The 18,606-nt window shown below is 49.1% G+C and overlaps 3 protein-coding genes and 1 non-coding gene across 5 annotated transcripts; 3 read left to right on the forward strand and 1 right to left on the reverse strand.

Moving 5' to 3' along the window:
* Nucleotides 1–465: 465 nt before the first annotated feature.
* Nucleotides 466–6,119, forward strand: LOC109750334 (probable serine/threonine-protein kinase PBL21). 2 transcript variants are annotated; one of them, XM_020309299.4, is made up of 5 exons: nt 466–1,225; nt 1,343–1,512; nt 1,610–1,817; nt 4,770–5,161; nt 5,494–6,119. In XM_020309299.4, the coding sequence occupies exons 1-5, from the start codon at nt 1,129–1,131 to the stop codon at nt 5,803–5,805; spliced, it is 1,179 nt and encodes a 392-aa protein (XP_020164888.1). In that variant the 5' UTR covers nt 466–1,128; the 3' UTR covers nt 5,806–6,119. The 2 variants fall into 2 exon arrangements, with proteins under 2 accessions (XP_020164888.1, XP_020164889.1); XM_020309300.4 differs by having other exon boundaries at nt 468–1,225; nt 1,628–1,817.
* A 1,885-nt stretch (nt 6,120–8,004) lies between these two features.
* Nucleotides 8,005–8,085, forward strand: TRNAL-AAG (transfer RNA leucine (anticodon AAG)). Its single transcript has one exon. It is a non-coding gene; the product is annotated as a tRNA-Leu (tRNA).
* A 317-nt stretch (nt 8,086–8,402) lies between these two features.
* Nucleotides 8,403–12,495, forward strand: LOC109750333 (probable serine/threonine-protein kinase PIX13). The gene is made up of 3 exons (XM_020309298.4): nt 8,403–8,989; nt 11,366–11,507; nt 11,614–12,495. The coding sequence occupies exons 1-3, from the start codon at nt 8,633–8,635 to the stop codon at nt 12,279–12,281; spliced, it is 1,167 nt and encodes a 388-aa protein (XP_020164887.1). The 5' UTR covers nt 8,403–8,632; the 3' UTR covers nt 12,282–12,495.
* A 10-nt stretch (nt 12,496–12,505) lies between these two features.
* Nucleotides 12,506–18,113, reverse strand: LOC109750332 (protein NLP1). Its single transcript, XM_020309297.4, has 6 exons — nt 17,736–18,113; nt 16,266–17,147; nt 15,989–16,036; nt 14,860–15,892; nt 12,978–14,360; nt 12,506–12,870 (listed from the first exon to the last, which is right to left on the reverse strand). The coding sequence occupies exons 2-5, from the start codon at nt 17,022–17,024 to the stop codon at nt 13,489–13,491; spliced, it is 2,712 nt and encodes a 903-aa protein (XP_020164886.1). The 5' UTR covers nt 17,025–17,147; nt 17,736–18,113; the 3' UTR covers nt 12,506–12,870; nt 12,978–13,488.
* Between the last annotated feature and the right edge of the window lie 493 nt (nt 18,114–18,606).

Consider the following 18,606-nt stretch of genomic DNA (forward strand, 5'->3'; position numbering starts at 1 on the left):
TCTCACATATGCCAAAGCAAAGTAACGAAACATCTCACCATTGACGGAGAGAGGGGGTGGACAAATATTATTGTCGAGAGCACATCTAATCAGATTTCAACAATGACCACATCGAAAAGAGAGACGCAATCTACCACCCTTTATCTCAAATACAGAGTTTATAATAACTTTTTAAAACAATGGGTCCTCGATGATTGCTATTAAATAATCTGTAAGGAAATAAAGTTATGGCAAATATCTGCAATGCTTTGTAGCAAACATCCAATGTCATTTTTCATCATCATCATCATCGTCAAAAACACATGGCAAAGGGAAACCCACGAGAGGGGGGAGGGGAAGGGTGGACAAATATCATCATCGTGTCCTACGAGTAGGAGCACGAGGGAGAGCGGCGCTCGGTCATCAGATCTACTCCTCCCTCCGCCACCGAGCAATTAAGCCAGCACAGTCCACGCCAGGAAAACCGTACGCACGCAGCAGTCACGCTCACTCTCCACTCCCCCATCCTCATCTCGCGGGAAACCCAGCCAGCCCAAGAAACCGGCCACGAGTCTCTCTCCCTCTCCCTCACTCTCTCTCTCTCTCTCTCTCTCTCCCTCTCCGTCCGTCCGGACGGAGCAAGAGCGAACAAGGCCGCGAGACTGACGGCCGGCCGGCTTCCAAACCGGGATTCGATCTTGATTCTTGTTTCCTGCAGGAGCCTAGCGGAGCTGACGGGCCGCCAGCCAGACCAGAGTCTGTGTGGATTTCGTTTCGTCCCGCTGGTTAATGCTTTCCCGAATTGCTCGTCCGCCTCGCCACCGCTGGGGCCGCCGCTGTCCTCCTCCCCACTGCCGGCGATTACTTCTTGCCTAATTTGCGCAGCCCCCCGGCGCGCTGTTGCCTGCTAGCCCCGCAAGGCCGCAATCCATCGCCCGCTCGTCGGCCGCCGCTCGATCGGTCGGTCGGTCGGTCAGTCAATCCCGGCCCCTGGATTGGAGTTCCCCCGGGACGGGGCCCATGCCGACGGGTTTGGTCGCGCATTTATAGCCCCCCTCCCTCCCCTCCTCGCTCCCTGGGCGAGCGAGATTGATCCTCCTCCCTGCCCTCGCGCCGCAAGTATCTGACAGGCGCGCTGATTTGGGGGGGATGGGCTGCTTCGGGTGCTTCGCCCCGGCGGCGCGCCGAGGGGCCGGCGACCTCAAGCCCTCCAAGCTCGCCCACCACTGCACCGACGACGACTCAGGTCATCTTCTTGACCGATTTCTGCCCGTCCCCGCCGCCACGCCCCCGCCTGGTGCAAAGCGCTCTTCTTTGTTTCTCATCTTTCTTATCCGTGTTGTGTTGTTGGGTCTCGGAGCAGTCGCGGACGCGCAGAGGAAGGTGGCGCCGGACGTGGGGAGCGGCTGCGCGCACAGCTTCACCTTCAAGGATCTGCTCGTCGCCACCGGCTACTTCAACGAGGGCAATTTCATCGGCGAGGGCGGCTTCGGCAAGGTGTACAAGGGCAAGATCTCCAAGACCAACTCGCAGGCGAGTCCCCACTCTTCCTCCCCTGTTCCACCTCTGTTCCTCCGGCGGCCCTGGTTCCGGTGAAAGATTCGAGTGATTGTTTTCCTCCTTCTCACAGGGCGCTTCCGATGCGCAGATGGTGGCGGTGAAGCAGCTGGCGCGGGAGAGCGTGCAGGGCAGGAAGGAGTTCCTGGTGGAGGTGCTGATGCTCACGGTGCTCAGCCACCCCAACCTCGTCAGCCTCGTCGGCTTCTGCGCGCAGGGGGACGAGCGGCTGCTGGTCTACGAGTACATGCCCTTCGGCAGCCTCGAGAGCCACCTCTTTGGTAATACCTCTTCTCAGAATTCTTCAGACTTGCTCTCTGTTTTTGGTTCAGTTCATCTCTGCAATGCAGTTAATATGTATCGGTCTCTGTTTTTGGTTAAGTAAGCATAATGTGCGCTATGGTAGTTCTGTTTGTGTGGTAAACCTTCGCACTACCGGCACACGCTCTCTCGAAAGTAATTCGTGTGGATTCAGGAAATCAAAGGGGAAAAGAAACCATCTATGGTTTGGTTCCCCTTTCTCAGTTCTGGGAAAGAGGTGGCTTTGAGAATTTGCTTTTTTGGGATTCACTTTTGGGAACCATCCATGGTTGTGCTGCTGTCTGTTAGTCTATGATAACTTCTGATAGAGGTGGAAAATAAAAAGTCCAGTTACTATCACCAAACAAAATAGAAGGTTGTACTTTTGTCGAGAAAATAGAAGGCCGTACGCCAACTGTTCGAAGATTCTTCTTGTCCGGTGCACCGATATGAGGATTTATTGGAGTTTCACTTTCTCAGGATCATGGTTTTTTTTTCCTTTAACTATGAAACAGATCGTATTTTGACCGGGTTACTCAGTTCATAAGAAAACAAATATTTAGTTGTCTTTATACCCAACCTACTCTTATAAAGATCTGGGTTGGTGGTGGTCCATTCACCCTCATCAAGATTTCCTGTTGTGTTATTAGGACATTACCTGTTGTCATCCATTATGTGGAGGACATAAGGTTCATTCAACTGATGTATGCTTTGAGATATGGGCAATAGCACCCAGAGAATAAATTATATTAAGAAGAACCGAGCACCCTGCTGACGCCAGGCCTCGAACGCGGGTGGGCGAGCAGCAAGCGCGCAGACTCGCGCTCCTAGCCAGGCGAGCGATGCTCAGTTCTCTTTCTTTTTAGCTTTTATTATCTGCTTTAATAGAATTCAGAATGCCTATTCTTCTACATGTTGAAGTATTCATTTCTACAAAAATCGTGAAGAAACAATAGGCAGATATTTTATCTGTATCAACTGTTGGTGCATAAACCACCCTTGAGCACCCTGCTGATGCTGGGCCTCGAACGTGGGTTGGCGAACAACGAGTGCGCAGACCCACGCTCCTAGCCAAACGAGCAGTGTTTGGTTCTCTCTTTGTTTGTCTCTCTTATTCTCTACTTTAATAGAACTCAGGGTGCTATCTATTCTTCTGTATGTCGAAGTATTCATTTCTTCAAAAATTGTGAAGAAACAATTAGACAGATAATTACGCAGACCCGCGCTCCTAGCCAATCGAGCGTTGGTCGGTTCTCTTTCTTTGTCTTTTTTATTATCTGCTTTACTAGAATTAGGATGCTATCTATTCTTCTATATCTCGAAGTATTCATTCCTACAAAAATCGTGAAGAAACAATAAGGCAGATCTTTTTTCTGTATTAATTGTTCGTGCATCAACCAATCTTTAGCACCCTGCTGACACTGGTCCTCGAACGCGGGTCGGTGAGCAACGAGCACGCAGACCTGTCCTAGCCAATCGGGCTATGCTCGGTTCTCTTTCTATGTCGTTTTTATTATCTGCTTTAATAGAATCCAGGATGCTATATATCTTTTATATGTTGAAGTTTTCATTTCTTCAAAAATCGTGAAGAAACAATAGGGTTGGTATTTTTTCTCTATGAATTGTCGGTGCACCTAGACAATCGAGCGTTGCTCGGTTCTTTTTCTATGTCGCTTTCATTTTCTGCTTTAATAGAATTCAGGTCTATCTTTTATATGTTGAAGTTTCTATTTCTACAAAAATCATGAAGAAACAATATGGCAGGTATTTTTTCTGTATTAATTGTTGGTGAATCAACCAACCTTCCACCTCCGTTTCTTAGTGCATGGATTCAGATTGGAATTTTGTGTTTTTTAGTACTTGATTGCAATCCGGATTTTGTATTTAAGAAAGTCAAAGTTGGGACAAAGATATAAGTTAAAAAAGGTCAGACATAGTATAGTATATCCATGCACTATAATGTTCGAGAATAATAGGGGCAATAGCTCCCCACCGTTTAAAATATACTGCAGTACTACTTTGCATTCCCCATATGTCCTCTGCCATCGCCTTTGTCTTCCTGATTTGTTTGCTTGTAAAGCTGAATACTTGGCAAGATTTCTGAAACTATGGGTATGCTGTCTCCTCTTTCAAGGGATGAAAGTCAGGGGACAATGTAGTTTGTTATTGTCATTTATGTTCATGTCCATTTACAAACACTATTAAGTATTGAGTGTGATGGTAACGCCTCCTGTACTGGAGCGACTGACCCGAGTTCGAAGCCTGAGTCTTGCATAAAAAAAATTCCCTCTCGATGGCACGCACAGCGACACCATCCCACGTGAGGGTTGAGTTTTTTTTTGTGTGTGTATAGTTAGTAAGTTGGTAAGTATTATTGGCTAATCACTTAGTTGGGTAGTGTGAAGTGTGAACCATCCATTCTGGTGTATTCTGGAAAACTACAAAATAAACTGGTTTCAGCGTGCAATCCGCACAAAAACTTTGTCATACTCGCTTATGAGTTTCTTACCTGAAAAGCAACCTTTTTGATGATTGATCATTTTCCTACATGCCAAAATTATTGAGCACGTAATGCCTAAGGTTAGCCAGAATTGTCCCCACGGAAATTATTGAAGCTCTCAGGTCCTCGTGCTTTGTCTCATGCCTCAACATCACATGGTCTGCACAATGATAGCAGTACTAGGTGATGGGCATGATGTGAACCATCTGAACTTTTCTGCAAAGTTCCTTTATTTTCCTAACATGTAATCTGTTTCAGTGATGTGCTCTTGCTAAACTTAGGCCAATACTTCCAGTCTTCCAAAAATGTGTTTTCGTAACTCTTAACTCGACTTGATTTTTTTTATCTAACCGTTCGCGTACTTTCTGTTTCTTGTCTCATCTAAACATCATGTACACTTCATTCACTGATAGAAATTTTCACTTTTGAACAGATGTGCCTCATGGCAAGCCACCACTCGACTGGAATACACGAGTGAAGATAGCTGTTGGGGTAGCAGAAGGGCTCTCATACCTGCACAACGTGGCAGACCCACCGATCATTTACCGCGACATGAAAGCTGCCAACATTCTGCTGGATGAGGACTTCAGCCCGAAGCTCTCCGATTTTGGACTGGCAAAAGTTGGGCCCGTTGGTGACAGGACTCATGTGTCTACCAGGGTCATGGGCACCTATGGATACTGCGCTCCTGATTACGTGGTGAGTGGCAAGCTTACCATGAAATCCGACATCTACAGCTTTGGTGTTCTTCTGTTGGAGCTGATCACCGGGAGGAGGATCTATGATGCTTCGAGGCCTAAGCCAGAGCAGAGTTTGCTAACATGGGTAAGCAGTTCTACCTCGTTCCATACTTTATATGCATCCTCTCAGAATCTGTCTGCAGAATAGCTGTCTTTTCTTAGAATCCAATTATATCTTGACAGTACTCCGTTTTCATAGACATGTTAATTTTCCTTCTATTTAGATGATGTTCACATGAGTTTCTCTGTTCCTTGGCAAAGGAAAAAAAACATACATTTTTCACATTTTTACCCGCATTGCATCATTGCCGCCATTGAACATAAAATTCGGAACGGTTAATTTGAGTATCATCAAATTTGGTTCTGTAAAGCACTGGAGGCTTATTAACACCTTCATTGGTATTTATCTTTCTGCAGTCAAGACCATTTATGCATGACAAGAGGAAATTCCACCGGCTGGCCGACCCAGCGCTCCGCGGCAGCTACCCGCCGTCGGCGCTCAACCAGCTGGTGGTGATCAGCATCATGTGCCTGCAGGACCAGCCCCACGTCCGCCCCATTATGGCAGACGTCGCGATAGGCCTGAACCATGTCGCCAGCCAGCCCTATGCTTCCCTGGCCTCCATGGGCTCCCCGGCATACAGCGGCTCACCGCAGTACAGCCGCACGCCGTCCAGGCGGCGAGGAGGCGGCGGCGGCAGCAGGAGGGTCTCGCAGTACGCGTCCTAGCCTCCTATAGGCCTCACTGGGCCTGGCGAGAGAGATGAGTGCGGTCGGTAGGTCGTTGAACAACCTGAAACTGTCGAAATGTCATAGAGTCGCGGCAGAGGGCTGTATGAGAGAGAAACTGTTGAAATGTCATAGAGTTGCAGCTGACTGTGTGTGTGTGACTGTTGGTTTTTTTCGTTTTTTCGTGTTGTCGGTTGGTTCTAGCAGCTTCATAAATTGTGTGGCGATTTTGTACATATGATCAGTCATGCGTATTGGTCACTCCTGGGATGACAGGGAAACAGCAATGTATTTGCTGTTTGGATTTTTGGTCAGGTTGTTATTGTCATCATTAAGTCATGCGTATTACTCCCTCCGTTTCATAATATAAGAATGTTTTTCAAGCTAACATAGTTTGAGAAACGTTCTTATATTATGGGACAGAGGAAGTAAGTTTTTTCTTCAAAAGAGCAATGCTATTATTACGTAGGTGTTACCGTGTTTTACATAAAACCTAGTACGTATTAGTTCACTTGGGCGACGGTTATTAGCCCGATTTGTTCTAGTTTGTTGCGACTCTCACATGTCACAACACATAAGATTTAAGTAAAAGTATTGCGTAGGAATAGGATTTCTGCTTCCAAACAAGAGAAAAAGTATCAATGTCGATGATCCAGTGGAAGATATTGTGCTTGCACATGTGGGCAGAGTTTCTTCAGACTGACAAATACTCCGTGTGACGCAAGACATATATAGAGATGATGGACCAAATCTACACAAGGGAAGGGACAAAAGGGTTGGTGAAATAGGTGTGACTAGGTCTCAATCGACTAAGAATTAACCAAATCGACTTTTTTCTTTTTCGTATTCTTTGTCACTTGGTCTTAGTCGATTGAGATTTAGCAATCTCGTAGTAAATAGCTAGTACAACCGCAAAACTAAAAATAGATCGTCGTTTTCTTGGACATCCGCAAAAATAAATGGACCTTGGAACATGCGCCATGTCGAGTGGTGGTGAAACAGGAATGTGCCCAAAATCATTGTGGCGTGTTATCTTAATTATCCATTTTTTTGACGCGTCAACGGTGGGCTTACGCTGGCCTGAACTTATATTACCGAAACCAAGGTCATTACAGAGAGTAGAGTTACAACTTTGCAGGGGGTGGTGTAGGGAAAAGAAAGAAAGCAGGAAAAAAAAGGGATTACACGGGGGCTATAATCTTGCAGCTAGGTGAGACAACATAGCGCCACAGTCACGGAGAAGAGTGTGGCCGCATCGATGAGACCAAAGCGCAAGGTCGTCCGCCGCGGCCATGGCAATGTTGTGATGCCTAGGGTTTCATTGTGAAAAACTTTGGCATTAGGACGTTTCCAGGAATTCCAAAGAATATCAATTATCACGATTGAACGCACTTTGTGGCTGAGAGTTCCCCTCCAAACGTCTTCCAGGTTGTCCGGAGACCCATTATATAAGCTTCCCAGCTCGTCCAGAGAGGCTGGAGCAAGGGGCAGCGAGGAAGAAGGTGTGTGCTGCTCTCACAAGCCCCGCGGAATGAGCAAGCATTAGAGACTGCGATTTATTAATTCTGTATTTATTTCTAAGATAAGGTCTTAAATAGTTTGTGCCTTGCATTTTTTTAGAGCAGTGCTATACGGACGACACCCCTGCACCCGATTGTGAACGATTGATCAAATCATCCCTTAGATTGGATCATTTTCAAAATAAGCACCGTTTTTTTCTTGGCGGGGTCAAAATCAGCACCGTTGAAGATAGGCATCGTTCAGATTTCGTTCGTGGACTGCCGTGTGCAGAGCAGTTTCATTCTTTTTGAACATTTACTGCTTTCTTTACAAGTGTAGTACTCCCTCCATAAATTAATATAAAAGCATTTAGAATACTAAAGTAGTGATCTAAACACTCTTATATTAGCTTACAGAGGGAGTACTAGGCAATGTAATAAACGCCGGAGATACAATAAGCAAGCACGGCGTGTATACACGTGGAAGGTGATGGTATTCAAATATTGCTGTCAACTTCAGGCAACCAAACGGCTATCCACGATACTTCACGATTTTAAGACAGCAGAAGGCAGGGATTAAACGCCAAGAGACAGTAACTAATAGATCCGCTAAGAAGCACTTATGTAGTATCTTCTCCCGGTTACGGGAGAATGAACATGCGTGTTCAAGTAGCTTGTAAAAATGGTAAAAGCATCAGTTGATCAGATGGCCGAGTTGGTCTAAGGCGCCAGATTAAGGCTCTGGTCCGAAAGGGCGTGGGTTCAAATCCCACTCTGGTCAAATTTCCTTTTTTTTCCTAAAAAAAGGAAAAAAAGAAAAAGAAACGCACAACCATATACAGTATATGTATCTTAAGTTGATGGAGTTTGACTTAGCCATGGTTTTTCAATTTCCATGCATGCACACGAGACGAAGCAACCAGCGCGATCACCACCACCAACCCCACGAGGCACATCGAAGCAGCAGCCAGGAGCACTTGCACACTTGCACTGACCAGCCAACGCGCCCGACCGCCCGTCAGCGCCAGGTGTTCCCTCCAATGCGCACGTCACCGGCCGGGAATTGCCCCTCGACCCTCCTCCCTCCCGTCTGAACACGGCTGCGGCGGTGAACTCACTTGGCCCCTACTGCATGTCCTCGGCCACGACCAGTTCACTTCCCTGGCGCCATCGACCTCGCGTCCTCGCCTTGTCAACGTCGGCCACAGCCCAACTGCATATACATAAGCAAACGCGCGCACACGATCACCTAACACCAGTGCACACACGCGCGCGCGCACGGAAACAGCCAGAAGAAGAAGAAGAGGAGGCAAGCTAGATCGGCTAGCATGGGGAACTGCCTGCGGTCCGGCGGCAAGCCCCCAAGTCCACCGGCCACCAGGGAGAGCGGCGGCGGCGGCGGGAGGGAGGAGGAGTCGTTGGCGTCGTACCGCGGGTGGCCGAGCGCGGGCTCGGGCGGGCGTGTCCTGGACGCGCCGAGGCTGCGGGTGTTCACGCTGGCGGAGCTGCGGGCGGTGACGCGCGGGTTCAAGCCGGAGATGGTGCTCGGGGAGGGCGGCTTCGGGCGGGTCTACAAGGGCTGGGTCGACGACCGCACCCTCCACCCGGCCAAGAGCTCCGCCGGCGTCGTCGTCGCCGTCAAGAGGCTCAACGCCGAGAGCGTCCAGGGCCTGCAGGAGTGGCAGGTGAGCTCATCTCATCCCCCGGCCGCCGGTTTCTGTTGCTTGCCTTGCCTGCCTCTCTCGGCTCCATTTCCCTTCCGAGTTGATCCAGTCAGCCTCTCTCGTCCCATCCATGGCATTTTTACTGGTCAATTTGCACTTTGCAGTTGATTAATTTTGTCTCCGAGTTGCAATAGCAACAGGGAAGGAGAAACCCATCCCTTTCCCTGCGGAATATTTCCCTGCGGCTCACCACTCTTGAGCTACTCCTTGTCGTGGCCTGTCAAGTGTCATCGGTGTACTAGTCTGGTCAACCCTGCATGTACCTAGCTGATAAGTAATTCGCGTGCCATTGCCACCAAGCAACGAGCTGCATTTTTCAACTCCATTCCATCCATGGTCTGCTTCCAACATGCTTCTAAACCCATACTACTGTTTAAATCCGTGATTCTTTTTAACACGTGCGGTACAATCTCAAATGCTTACTACATACACGCACATGCATTCACATCTATGAACACACGCCGTACAACCTACACCTATGAACACCCCGTCAGCACACATTTTGAAGTCTCATAAAATTTTGAAAAAAATACACACGAACATTGAAGTGTATACTAAATTTGTGTAAAGTTTCATGATCAAATGCGCTGGCAGGGAAGAAAAATCACATCCCTTTCTACTCGCTCCGTTCCAAAATAGATGACCCAACTTTATACTAAAGTTAGTATAAAGTTGGGTCATCTATTTTGAAACGGAGGGAGTATGTGATAATAATGTCAATGGAGAACATTTCCGTGCGGTCTCGCCGCGCTTCAGCTAGTCGTTGTCTTGGCCTGTCGGTGTACAAGTCTAGTCAACCCTGTGTGTAACCTAGCTGATAAGTAATTCGCGTGCCAATGCCAAAGAAGCAACAGGCTGCACTTTCCAGCTCCATGTGCTTGTTGGTTTGCTTCCAACATGCTGCTTCTAAATTCATACCAACTGTCTAAATCTATGATTCTAATCCCGCAAAAAAAAAATCCATGATTATATTTGAGTATTTGACGAAAAAACACGATTTTGGACAGTCAAACTATAGCTTGTATTTTGAATTGTAGGTGCTAGTATGTATGTACCTTGGCTATGATTGGGACAAAACATGCAATGCCTGAAAATCCCTTTTCTCGTACGCTTGGGTTGGTTGATTCGTTTTCCTGCTCAATTTGCACTTCAATAACTTTGTTTGCACCAAAATACTGCTACTTTTGTAAAAGTAGCATAAACATATAAAAATTACACATGGACCAAGTCGATTTTCATGAGTGGATTTCTTGCTCCTGGGCTCCATGGCATATTTCGGAAAATAAACAAACAAAGTCATATTTTAAAGTTTCATAAAACTCTAAAAAAAAACATATGAACATGGAGTTGTACTCCCTCTGTAAAGAAATATAAGATCGTTTCATGATCAATACACTTTTGTGTGAGCTGCATAAAAGAATAAACTTTTATAGTGAGTAGTGCATGTGCTAGAAAGACATGATTTGTTTTTTGCGTACCTTGAATGAAAATGTATTTCACCATGGAAATTTATGTAGATGTAGTATACATTCCTAGATTCGTGCGTTTTTATTTTTATTTTTTAAACATCAATTTTATTTTCTTTTTTGTATTTTTCAAAAATCCAGCTCTCATAGAGCCCGGGATGCAAAAGCCAAACAAAAATCCATCCCTTTCTGTTACTGTTACTACGTACTCCCTCTATTTCAAAATAGATGACTCAACTTTGTACAAAGTTAGTACAAAGTTGGATCATCTATTTTGGAACGGAGGGAGTACGTGATAATGTCAATGGAGAACATTTCCCTGCGGGTTCACCCCTTTCCAGCTAGTCGTTGTCTTGGCCTATGGCCTATCGGTGTGTGTACAATTCTGGTCAACCCCCTATAGTTGACAATTAGTAAGCGTGCCAATTAATGCCAGCAAGGAACAAGCTGCATTTTTCAACCCCATCCATTTGCTGGTTAATTTGCTTCTAATCCATGCCGTCCCTAGCTCGTCGTCGTCCCAGCTGTCCATGTTCATTTGGGTTGTGTGCTCTTTGGCACTACTGGCCAGCGCATGAGCTGGGTTTCACTTTTAGTTTAAAAAGAAAAATTTCAGCACCAACGGAAATCATCGAAATTCAGTGATTCTGGCCAACGCTTGAGTTAAATGTTTGAAATTTGTAAACTATTTTGAAAAATATTTTAATTCATGTGTACTACTGAAATATTTGGGTCGAAAGGTAACTATTTGAGTGTCTGCTGAAATTATGAAATTCAGTGAATTTCATTGGAATTTCACTGAAATTGAAAACCTCACCGGCGTGCTGTGCTAACGTGGCAACTTGTTTTCTTTTGTATGGCACAAGTGCAGTCGGAGGTGAACTTCCTGGGGCGGCTGCAGCACCCGAACCTGGTGAGGCTGCTGGGCTACTGCGGCGACGGCGAGGACCGCGACCTCCTCCTCGTCTACGAGTTCATGCCCAAGGGCAGCCTCGAGAACCACCTCTTCCGAAGTACGCAATCCACTCCACCATGCATGCATCCATCGCCATTCATCGATCCATCCACACGCTGCACTTTGCTCTTCGCTGACCTCTCCTCGACCCATGCATGGCGCAGGGGGCGGCTCGTTCGAGCCGCTGTCGTGGGCGACGAGGCTGAAGATCGCCGCGGGCGCGGCGCGGGGGCTGGCGTTCCTGCACTCGCCGGAGACGCAGATCATCTACCGGGACTTCAAGGCGTCCAACATCCTCCTCGACCACGACTTCGCCCCCAAGCTGTCCGACTTCGGGCTGGCCAAGAGCGGGCCGGCGGCGGGGCGGTCGCACGTCACCACGCGGGTCATGGGCAGCTACGGCTACGCGGCGCCCGAGTACGTCGCCACGGGCCACCTCTACGTCAAGAGCGACGTCTACGGCTTCGGCGTGGTGCTGCTGGAGCTGCTCACGGGGCTCCGCGCGCACGACCCCAACCGGCCCACCCACCAGGCCAACCTCGTCGAGTGGGCGCGCCCCTACATCGCCGGCGGCAGGAAGCTCACCGGGCTCATGGATCAGAGGCTTGCCGGCCAGTACCCGCCCAAGGCGGCGCTCCGGGCCGCCAGGCTCGCGCACCGCTGCCTCTGCGGCGACCCCAAGGCCCGGCCCTCCATGGACGACGTCGTCGCCAAGCTCGAGGAGATCGACGCCAGAGGGAGCCGCGACTCGCTCCCGCCGAGGCCGCGGCCCGTCCCGGCGGCAGCACAAAGGTCGCCGTACCGCGGTTCCTCCAACTCCAAGCCGGCCTGACGACGAACTGATAATTCCATCAGTTAACGAACGGTCTTTCATTAGTTTCTGAATTTCTTTGTCAGTTAGGCAGTTTTGTTTTGCTTTATACTACTTGATTTTGAATTACTAAGTCACTGCCGCACTTGTGGCTTTGTATTCTTGTGTACTTTGTCTAGTAACACAAAATAGCAGGCATATTCCAATGCACATTCAGAGAAAAAAGAAGAAGAAACATCAGCCTATAAGCAATCGCAGACTGTTGCATACAGGTTATGGATTTCTGAAGCAAGGTATACAGGTGTAATCCTGAGAGTATAATTATACAAAAAGATTACCACCAAAAAACTCTAGCATTCCATTGTTCTCAAACAAAAAAAAAGGAGGAAAATAAAACATCTCATATCATCCTATTATGTATGCACCATCGTTGGCCAGAGGCTGTCTAGGAGTCTAGACGGCTCCCTGCCTTACACATGACCAACGCTGTGAAAAAGCCTTCACTGATCTGGAACAAGCAGGATTGCATTTTCGACATGAGAGATGAGTTTGATCGATGAGTGCATTCTTACTGTCAGCTAAACAATCCGAGTGCTCATATCATACTCATCTGCAATATGTGGATGCAAGTAAGATCAGTTAACCATGCCATCGAATTTTACAAGGGAAATGATTTATACTATTTCTGAAAAGAAAATTCAGTCCAGCAATACTTACACAAGAGAGAAGGCATTTCAGCACCGTAAAGGATTCATCTTCGTACCGCTCACACTGACGCGTGAAGGCATGAAACATAATTGTTCAATCACACAGCGCATGGATGCCTTCAAGAAAGCTTTCAATGTTGAAACCTTGAAGGTGCTTCAGAATTGCAAGACGGATCAAACAAGCCCAGAAAGAACTTACATTTGCCAGGTAACCTGAACATGAGTTCTAGACCTAATGCGAAGCTTCATTTTCGACAAATTCCTATTCTTTCCTATTCTGTACACTAGTTTGGTAACTGCGGTAAACGAGTTTCCCTATGGCTGAATATGACCTAGTCTACAAGTACAAAGTGTCATATTCAGTTATCACAGACCAGGCTGACAGATAATTCACCAAGCATATGACTACTGGATGGACCACAGTCCACAGACTCCAAATATTTACAAAGGTGGTCTGTACCATAACTGAAAACTTGGAAGAAGGGGTGGTTGTTTTCAATGTTGAAGAAGCAGTGTCAGGATTAACCGAAAGAACCACGGAGTACCGGTTGAACTGCAGGATTCACCGAGATCCTAACTGTTTTAGCACTTGATGACTTGTATACATCGATACACTCCAGAAGGTCTGCATCACATGTCAAAAGAACCCACTCCGACTCATCATCCAAGTACTTGAGGTCATAAACTTCCCAAGAAATGCCGAACCGCTTTGCGATTTCTTCTTTTAGCTTCTCAAAGCCCCAACTCGGCTGAAGCCGGAATATGCATCTTTCCTCCCCATACATGGCTTTTATCTTGAGAGAATCAGGCTTAGCTTCTTGCATGCCTGACATGTTTTCCATTGGTTTGTGTTCACTGAATAGCATGTGACTCTGAGACCTGCAAAGGGTGACAGGTTTCTCTTCAGTAAATAACTGCAGTTCGTCGTGGCTCGCAGCTTTCATCTGTGTCGAACTCTGATTCTCCTCCATGAAAAATTCCTGCTTCACCGCAAGCTGAGGAGCGCTGCTTTGCTGTTGTTGAGGCTTTGGATCGCTGGAGCAGCCAAGGCTAGAATTTGAGCTCTGGCTGTAGGTGGGGGAGAGGGAATTAGAGCCGGAGGTACGCGGACTGAATCTGCTCTCGCACTGTCGATCAGGAACTGAAGGCTCCAGCTGAACCTTTTGCTCTGATGCTGGATAACTCAGATCTCCCTGCAACTCTCTTTCTGACCATGTAGTCTTGGTGAAATTCTCATAGAGTGAACTCAGCCGAACTGTTCCTTCAGCTCCATGTACCGAATCAATGACCATTTGCAATTTCTTTAGGGAGTGCCCAACTTTCTTGATCTTCCTTGATGGCCAACGATCAATTCCATGATGTCTGCATATTCTCTTCAATGTAGTAGGGCACACTGGAACGAATGGTATAAAGACAATAAGTTATAGTCAATTATAGACAATGGCAGTTGTATGTATGCAAACAGTCAATGAAGAATCTAGACCAGTGTGTCTTTCAGTTGCAAATTGTTGCAAGAACAGCATCAGCTGAATTATTGAGAACTAACTTTATTAGAGTATAAGTCTGTTTAAGAGTCCCTGCCTAATTAAGTGATTATACACTTCCCTTTTTGGTAAAGGGAATAATATTTACTCAGACGTCGCATCGAGGCAATACAACTGCAATGCGTACAAAATCCGGGCTCTGCATAGCAAGATGCTCACAGCCCGAATACACACTCCTATTTGAGCCGCTCAAGTAAAGATACGGGTATTAGGAAGGAATAGCGATGCCAGGTTTTTAGAGAGTTGTCTAAGTCTACTGACTACTCATCCAAACCGAGAAAATGCAAGTCAACCAACAAAAAGAAAGGTAAAGAACAATAGAGAAACTTTGAGAGAGTCATAAGTTACCTCCTAAATTCTTTGCAGCTTCTTTCAAACTACCAGCAAAATGCTTCCGAAGTTCTTGCAGGCTCACAGTTTTCTCGATTTTGGTTCGCCGCTTCTCTATTGCTTTGTCTGAGTTTGAGAGGCTTCGATCACTGGAAAAAGGTGAACCCTTGGCCTCATATTCTTCATGCTTCTTAAACCCTGGAAAGAAACTTTTATCTTCAGGTACTAGCACCGGTGAAGTTGGCCAGCCAGCTGTTACACTAAACCCTTCATCCTCTTGTTTCCTGAAGCCAAATGGCAGGCCACAATCTGTTTCTCCCTGTACCCCATTATTCTGAACATCCACAAGGCTTGCAATCCATGAAGATACCTCCTCAGAAGCATCCACTGATGTTGTCCTTGCAGGAACATTAATGCCACTAGTATGGAGCTCATCCAAGATTTCAGCAGGCTTGTCACAAACTTCTGGTGGGGTTGGCGAGCTAGTTTCAGGCGATCCATCATTCGCCAGTTCTTTCACGCCGACAACTCGCAGTGTACAGGAGGCTTGTTGTATGGTATTGGACAGAGAATTGAGCATGTTCCCTTGCTCTTCACTATTTATGCAGTTGTTTGGCAAGAAAAACTCCAAGATAAGATCCATACTCCCAGTCTTGACACTTCGCAGCCGAATTGCCACCGCGGCCCTTAAGCCGAAAAGTTTTGCATAATGTGAGAGAGGGTATTGGACCTTGCTGTAGGCAGTTATGTCCGGGCAGAAACACGGCTCATTTGTCCCGAGCGCCGTGCCGACAACACCCTCGCCCCTGAACAGATGATGCTCAGAGCAAGCCTGGTGAAAGCCAGTCATGGCGGCATCGCGGACATAACACGCCTCGTCCACGGTGGAGACACAGTACTTGTATTTTTCGTCGGAGTGGCGGCTCGCCCTTTTGGCCTGGCAGACGCAGGGTATCCATGTCTGGGCCAGTGGCAACTTATGGGTCTCACAAACAGCTTTGAGAACATGCGCGATCTCTGGTACAATTGGTCGGTACGAAGTATCGACCACCTGACAACAACGAAGCAAGCAGAGCGTATGTTAGCGATACCGGCATTTCGGCATTCTACCGCAAAAGAACCATGAACTTGGTATGTTTCAGCGCACCTGTGCGCGAGGATCGCTCGAGACATCAGAACCTCTAAGATCAACCTCCTGCAAAATTTTCACAGATGTAGTTTTAGAACACAAGGAAATGATCAAGGAAAGAGGGGCGAAAAGGCTGATTACTTCGGGGATCGGCGTGCCCGGTAGTTATCACATCTTCCCCCTAAGGGCATTTCATCGAACAGGTTAAGCGCATAACATGATACGCACGGTACATACATGGGTTTGGAGAATGGAAAGGAACGAGAAGGGATTCGCAATGAGCCACAATCTCTACCTTGAGAGCGTTGCAGATGTTGTCGATCTCGGCGTTGTAGTTGATCTTCTGGGTGGTCATGACGAGCTCGACGACGCCGAGGCACGCGCCGGTGCGGCGCTCGAAGACCGGCATGGCGACGCTGCCGCGGATGTCGAAGTGCTGCGCGTAGCGGACGCGCGGGTACTCGTTGTCCGTGAAGAGGCGCACGTCGGGCGTCCACTCGGGGACGCGGCCGACGAAGACGCGGCCGGGGAGCCCCAGCTCGGCGCAGGAGGTCTCGTCGGCGGAGAACTGGTACTTGACGGACACGGTGCGGTAGCTCTCCAGGCGGTCGCTGCGGCGGTCGAGCCAGAAGGGCTGGCCGCAGGTGGTGAGCACCTGGCGGTCGCCGATGCGCGTGGGCACCCAGACCTGGACCAGCAGCTCGCCCGCCGCGCCGCGCGACCGCGACGCGATGCCCTGCAGCGCGCGCTGCAGCCGTTCCTTCACCGAGGCCGGCGCCTCCTGCGGCTGGATCAGCCACGCGCGGCGGGACTCACCCCCGTCGTCGTCGTCGCCGGCGGCCGGGGCGGGGGGAGTGGCGGCGGTGATGGTGCTGCCGAGGTCGAACAGCGGGGAGAAGGGGCTCGGCGACGCGCCGCCGGGGTGCAGGAACTCGGGGAAGTCGTGCACGGGCGACGCGAGCAGGAACTCCTCCATGAGATCCAGCTCGTCCATGTCGGCACGCATGATGCCGCGCGGACCGCCCTCGTCGCTCCTTTGCATCGGATGCTCCATGGCCACAACCAGCTCGCTCGGCAATCCTCAGACCCTCCGCCGCATACGCACCAACCAACGAACCGGCCGGCGACGGGGACGGGGCGGAGCGACGGGAGCCACGAACCTCGGATCAACTCCTCGCTGGGCACAAGGGAAAAAGAGAGGAGAGGAAAAATCTCGTCACGATGCAATCCAAGGACTCTAGCAGCAGGCAGGCAATAGGATTTGATGCGCATGGCTGCCACGACGGACGCCACTAGCTCGCGGGCAGCCGTTCCCGGCCGCACCACTCCATTGGCAGGCAGGAGCAAGTAGCGGTAGCGGACGAGACATCCCCATCCCCATCCATGATGGAAACTAAAGCGGGACACATCGCCGTCAGCTAGCCCCGCCCCGCCCCAGCCACGCCATGGGAAGAAAGTGAAGGGAGAGAGACGAGACGGTAGACAGCCGCAGGTAGCCTCCCTCCCCGGTGAACCCCCACCACGTTGTCGTGGTCGTGCAGCTAGCTGGCCGCCGGCCGACTAGCGCGCGCTAGTGCTCTCCTAGGCTCCTAGCTATATAGCCATAGCCATGGCCATGGCGTTTCCTCTTCCCCACGGAGAGTCGGAGACGGAGGAGGAGGTGGGGCGCTGCCGACGAAGGAGACGAAGAAAACGACAAGGAAACCAGAGCAGCTCAGATCAGATCGGGGCGCCGAGGACCGGTCGGTCGACGAACCCAGCTCACCTAGCTCGGCGGCGCGCGGAGGCGATCTCCCATGGCGATAGGGCCCGACAAGCAGTTAGTCGATGAGCGGCTCCGGATCACTGTCCCGTTCCTCTCGGGCACGCACTAGGACTGCGCGGTGCGGTACCAGACGGATGCCGCCGCCAGGAATAAAGTTAGCCGCGCGCGCTTGAGTGGGGAGGGTACGTACGGGAGGATGTGGGTTGGTGGACTGGCCGGGGTGGGGGTGGTGGATTTGTACTTGAGGACGGCGCGCAAGTAGCCTCTGCCTCTGGCTATCCTCCTCGGAGTGCGCTCTCAATTTCTACTCCTCCTCCGGCGACGAGCTGCTGCCGTGGCATGACATGACATGCGCTCCTCGGCTGCATCTTTGTTTGTGCATCCGCACGATGACGACGGCGACGGAATCTTCGAGCGGGGAGGGAGGGTGAGTTGACGGGAATGGGCCTGGGTGGAGGCCCGAAGTCAACCGGGCTTGGGCGTGGCGCGAGGGGCAGGACGGGGAATTCCTCCTCGTGCGGCTGACGTGGGCAGAACGTGCATCTATTGGGCCCCGCCCGTGGCTGTGACCGCGAACCCGTGAGGCGTGAGGCGTGATTCCGTGGGTGAAAGAAAGATTCTCCCTCGGATTAAACTTCCTTTTTCTCTTTTTGACGAAACGGCCTTTGATTGAACTTCTTCAAATAGCAAAATGAGATTGCTTGCTTGCTAGACAGCGTCAAACCAGAAAAAGCTACTCCCTCGATAAAGAAATATAAGCATTTAGATCACTAAAGTAGTGATCTAAACACTGTTATTGCGGAGGGAGTACATGTTTGGTGTTTTGGAAGGTGCTTTTTTTATACAAAATCACTAATTAAGGAGCACTTTT

This window comes from Aegilops tauschii, chromosome 4, assembly GCF_002575655.3.
Source record: "Aegilops tauschii subsp. strangulata cultivar AL8/78 chromosome 4, Aet v6.0, whole genome shotgun sequence".
Taxonomy (NCBI): domain Eukaryota; kingdom Viridiplantae; phylum Streptophyta; class Magnoliopsida; order Poales; family Poaceae; genus Aegilops; species Aegilops tauschii.

Excerpts from the sequence above, each read along its gene's own strand:
- LOC109750334 (XM_020309299.4), top strand. The coding sequence starts at position 1,129 with ATGGGCTGCTTCGGGTGCTTCGCCCCGGCGGCGCGCCGAGGGGCCGGC. Across the intron at positions 1,513-1,609 it reads TCTCCAAGACCAACTCGCAG|GGCGCTTCCGATGCGCAGAT; the intron begins GCGAGTCCCCAC and ends TCCTTCTCACAG. Across the intron at positions 1,818-4,769 it reads CCTCGAGAGCCACCTCTTTG|ATGTGCCTCATGGCAAGCCA; the intron begins GTAATACCTCTT and ends ACTTTTGAACAG.
- LOC109750332 (XM_020309297.4), bottom strand. The coding sequence starts at position 17,024 with ATGGAGCATCCGATGCAAAGGAGCGACGAGGGCGGTCCGCGCGGCATC. Across the intron at positions 15,893-15,988 it reads CGAGCGATCCTCGCGCACAG|GTGGTCGATACTTCGTACCG; the intron begins GTGCGCTGAAAC and ends CGTTGTTGTCAG. Across the intron at positions 14,361-14,859 it reads AGCTGCAAAGAATTTAGGAG|TGTGCCCTACTACATTGAAG; the intron begins GTAACTTATGAC and ends CATTCGTTCCAG.
- LOC109750333 (XM_020309298.4), top strand. The coding sequence starts at position 8,633 with ATGGGGAACTGCCTGCGGTCCGGCGGCAAGCCCCCAAGTCCACCGGCC. Across the intron at positions 8,990-11,365 it reads AGGGCCTGCAGGAGTGGCAG|TCGGAGGTGAACTTCCTGGG; the intron begins GTGAGCTCATCT and ends GCACAAGTGCAG. Across the intron at positions 11,508-11,613 it reads CGAGAACCACCTCTTCCGAA|GGGGCGGCTCGTTCGAGCCG; the intron begins GTACGCAATCCA and ends TGCATGGCGCAG.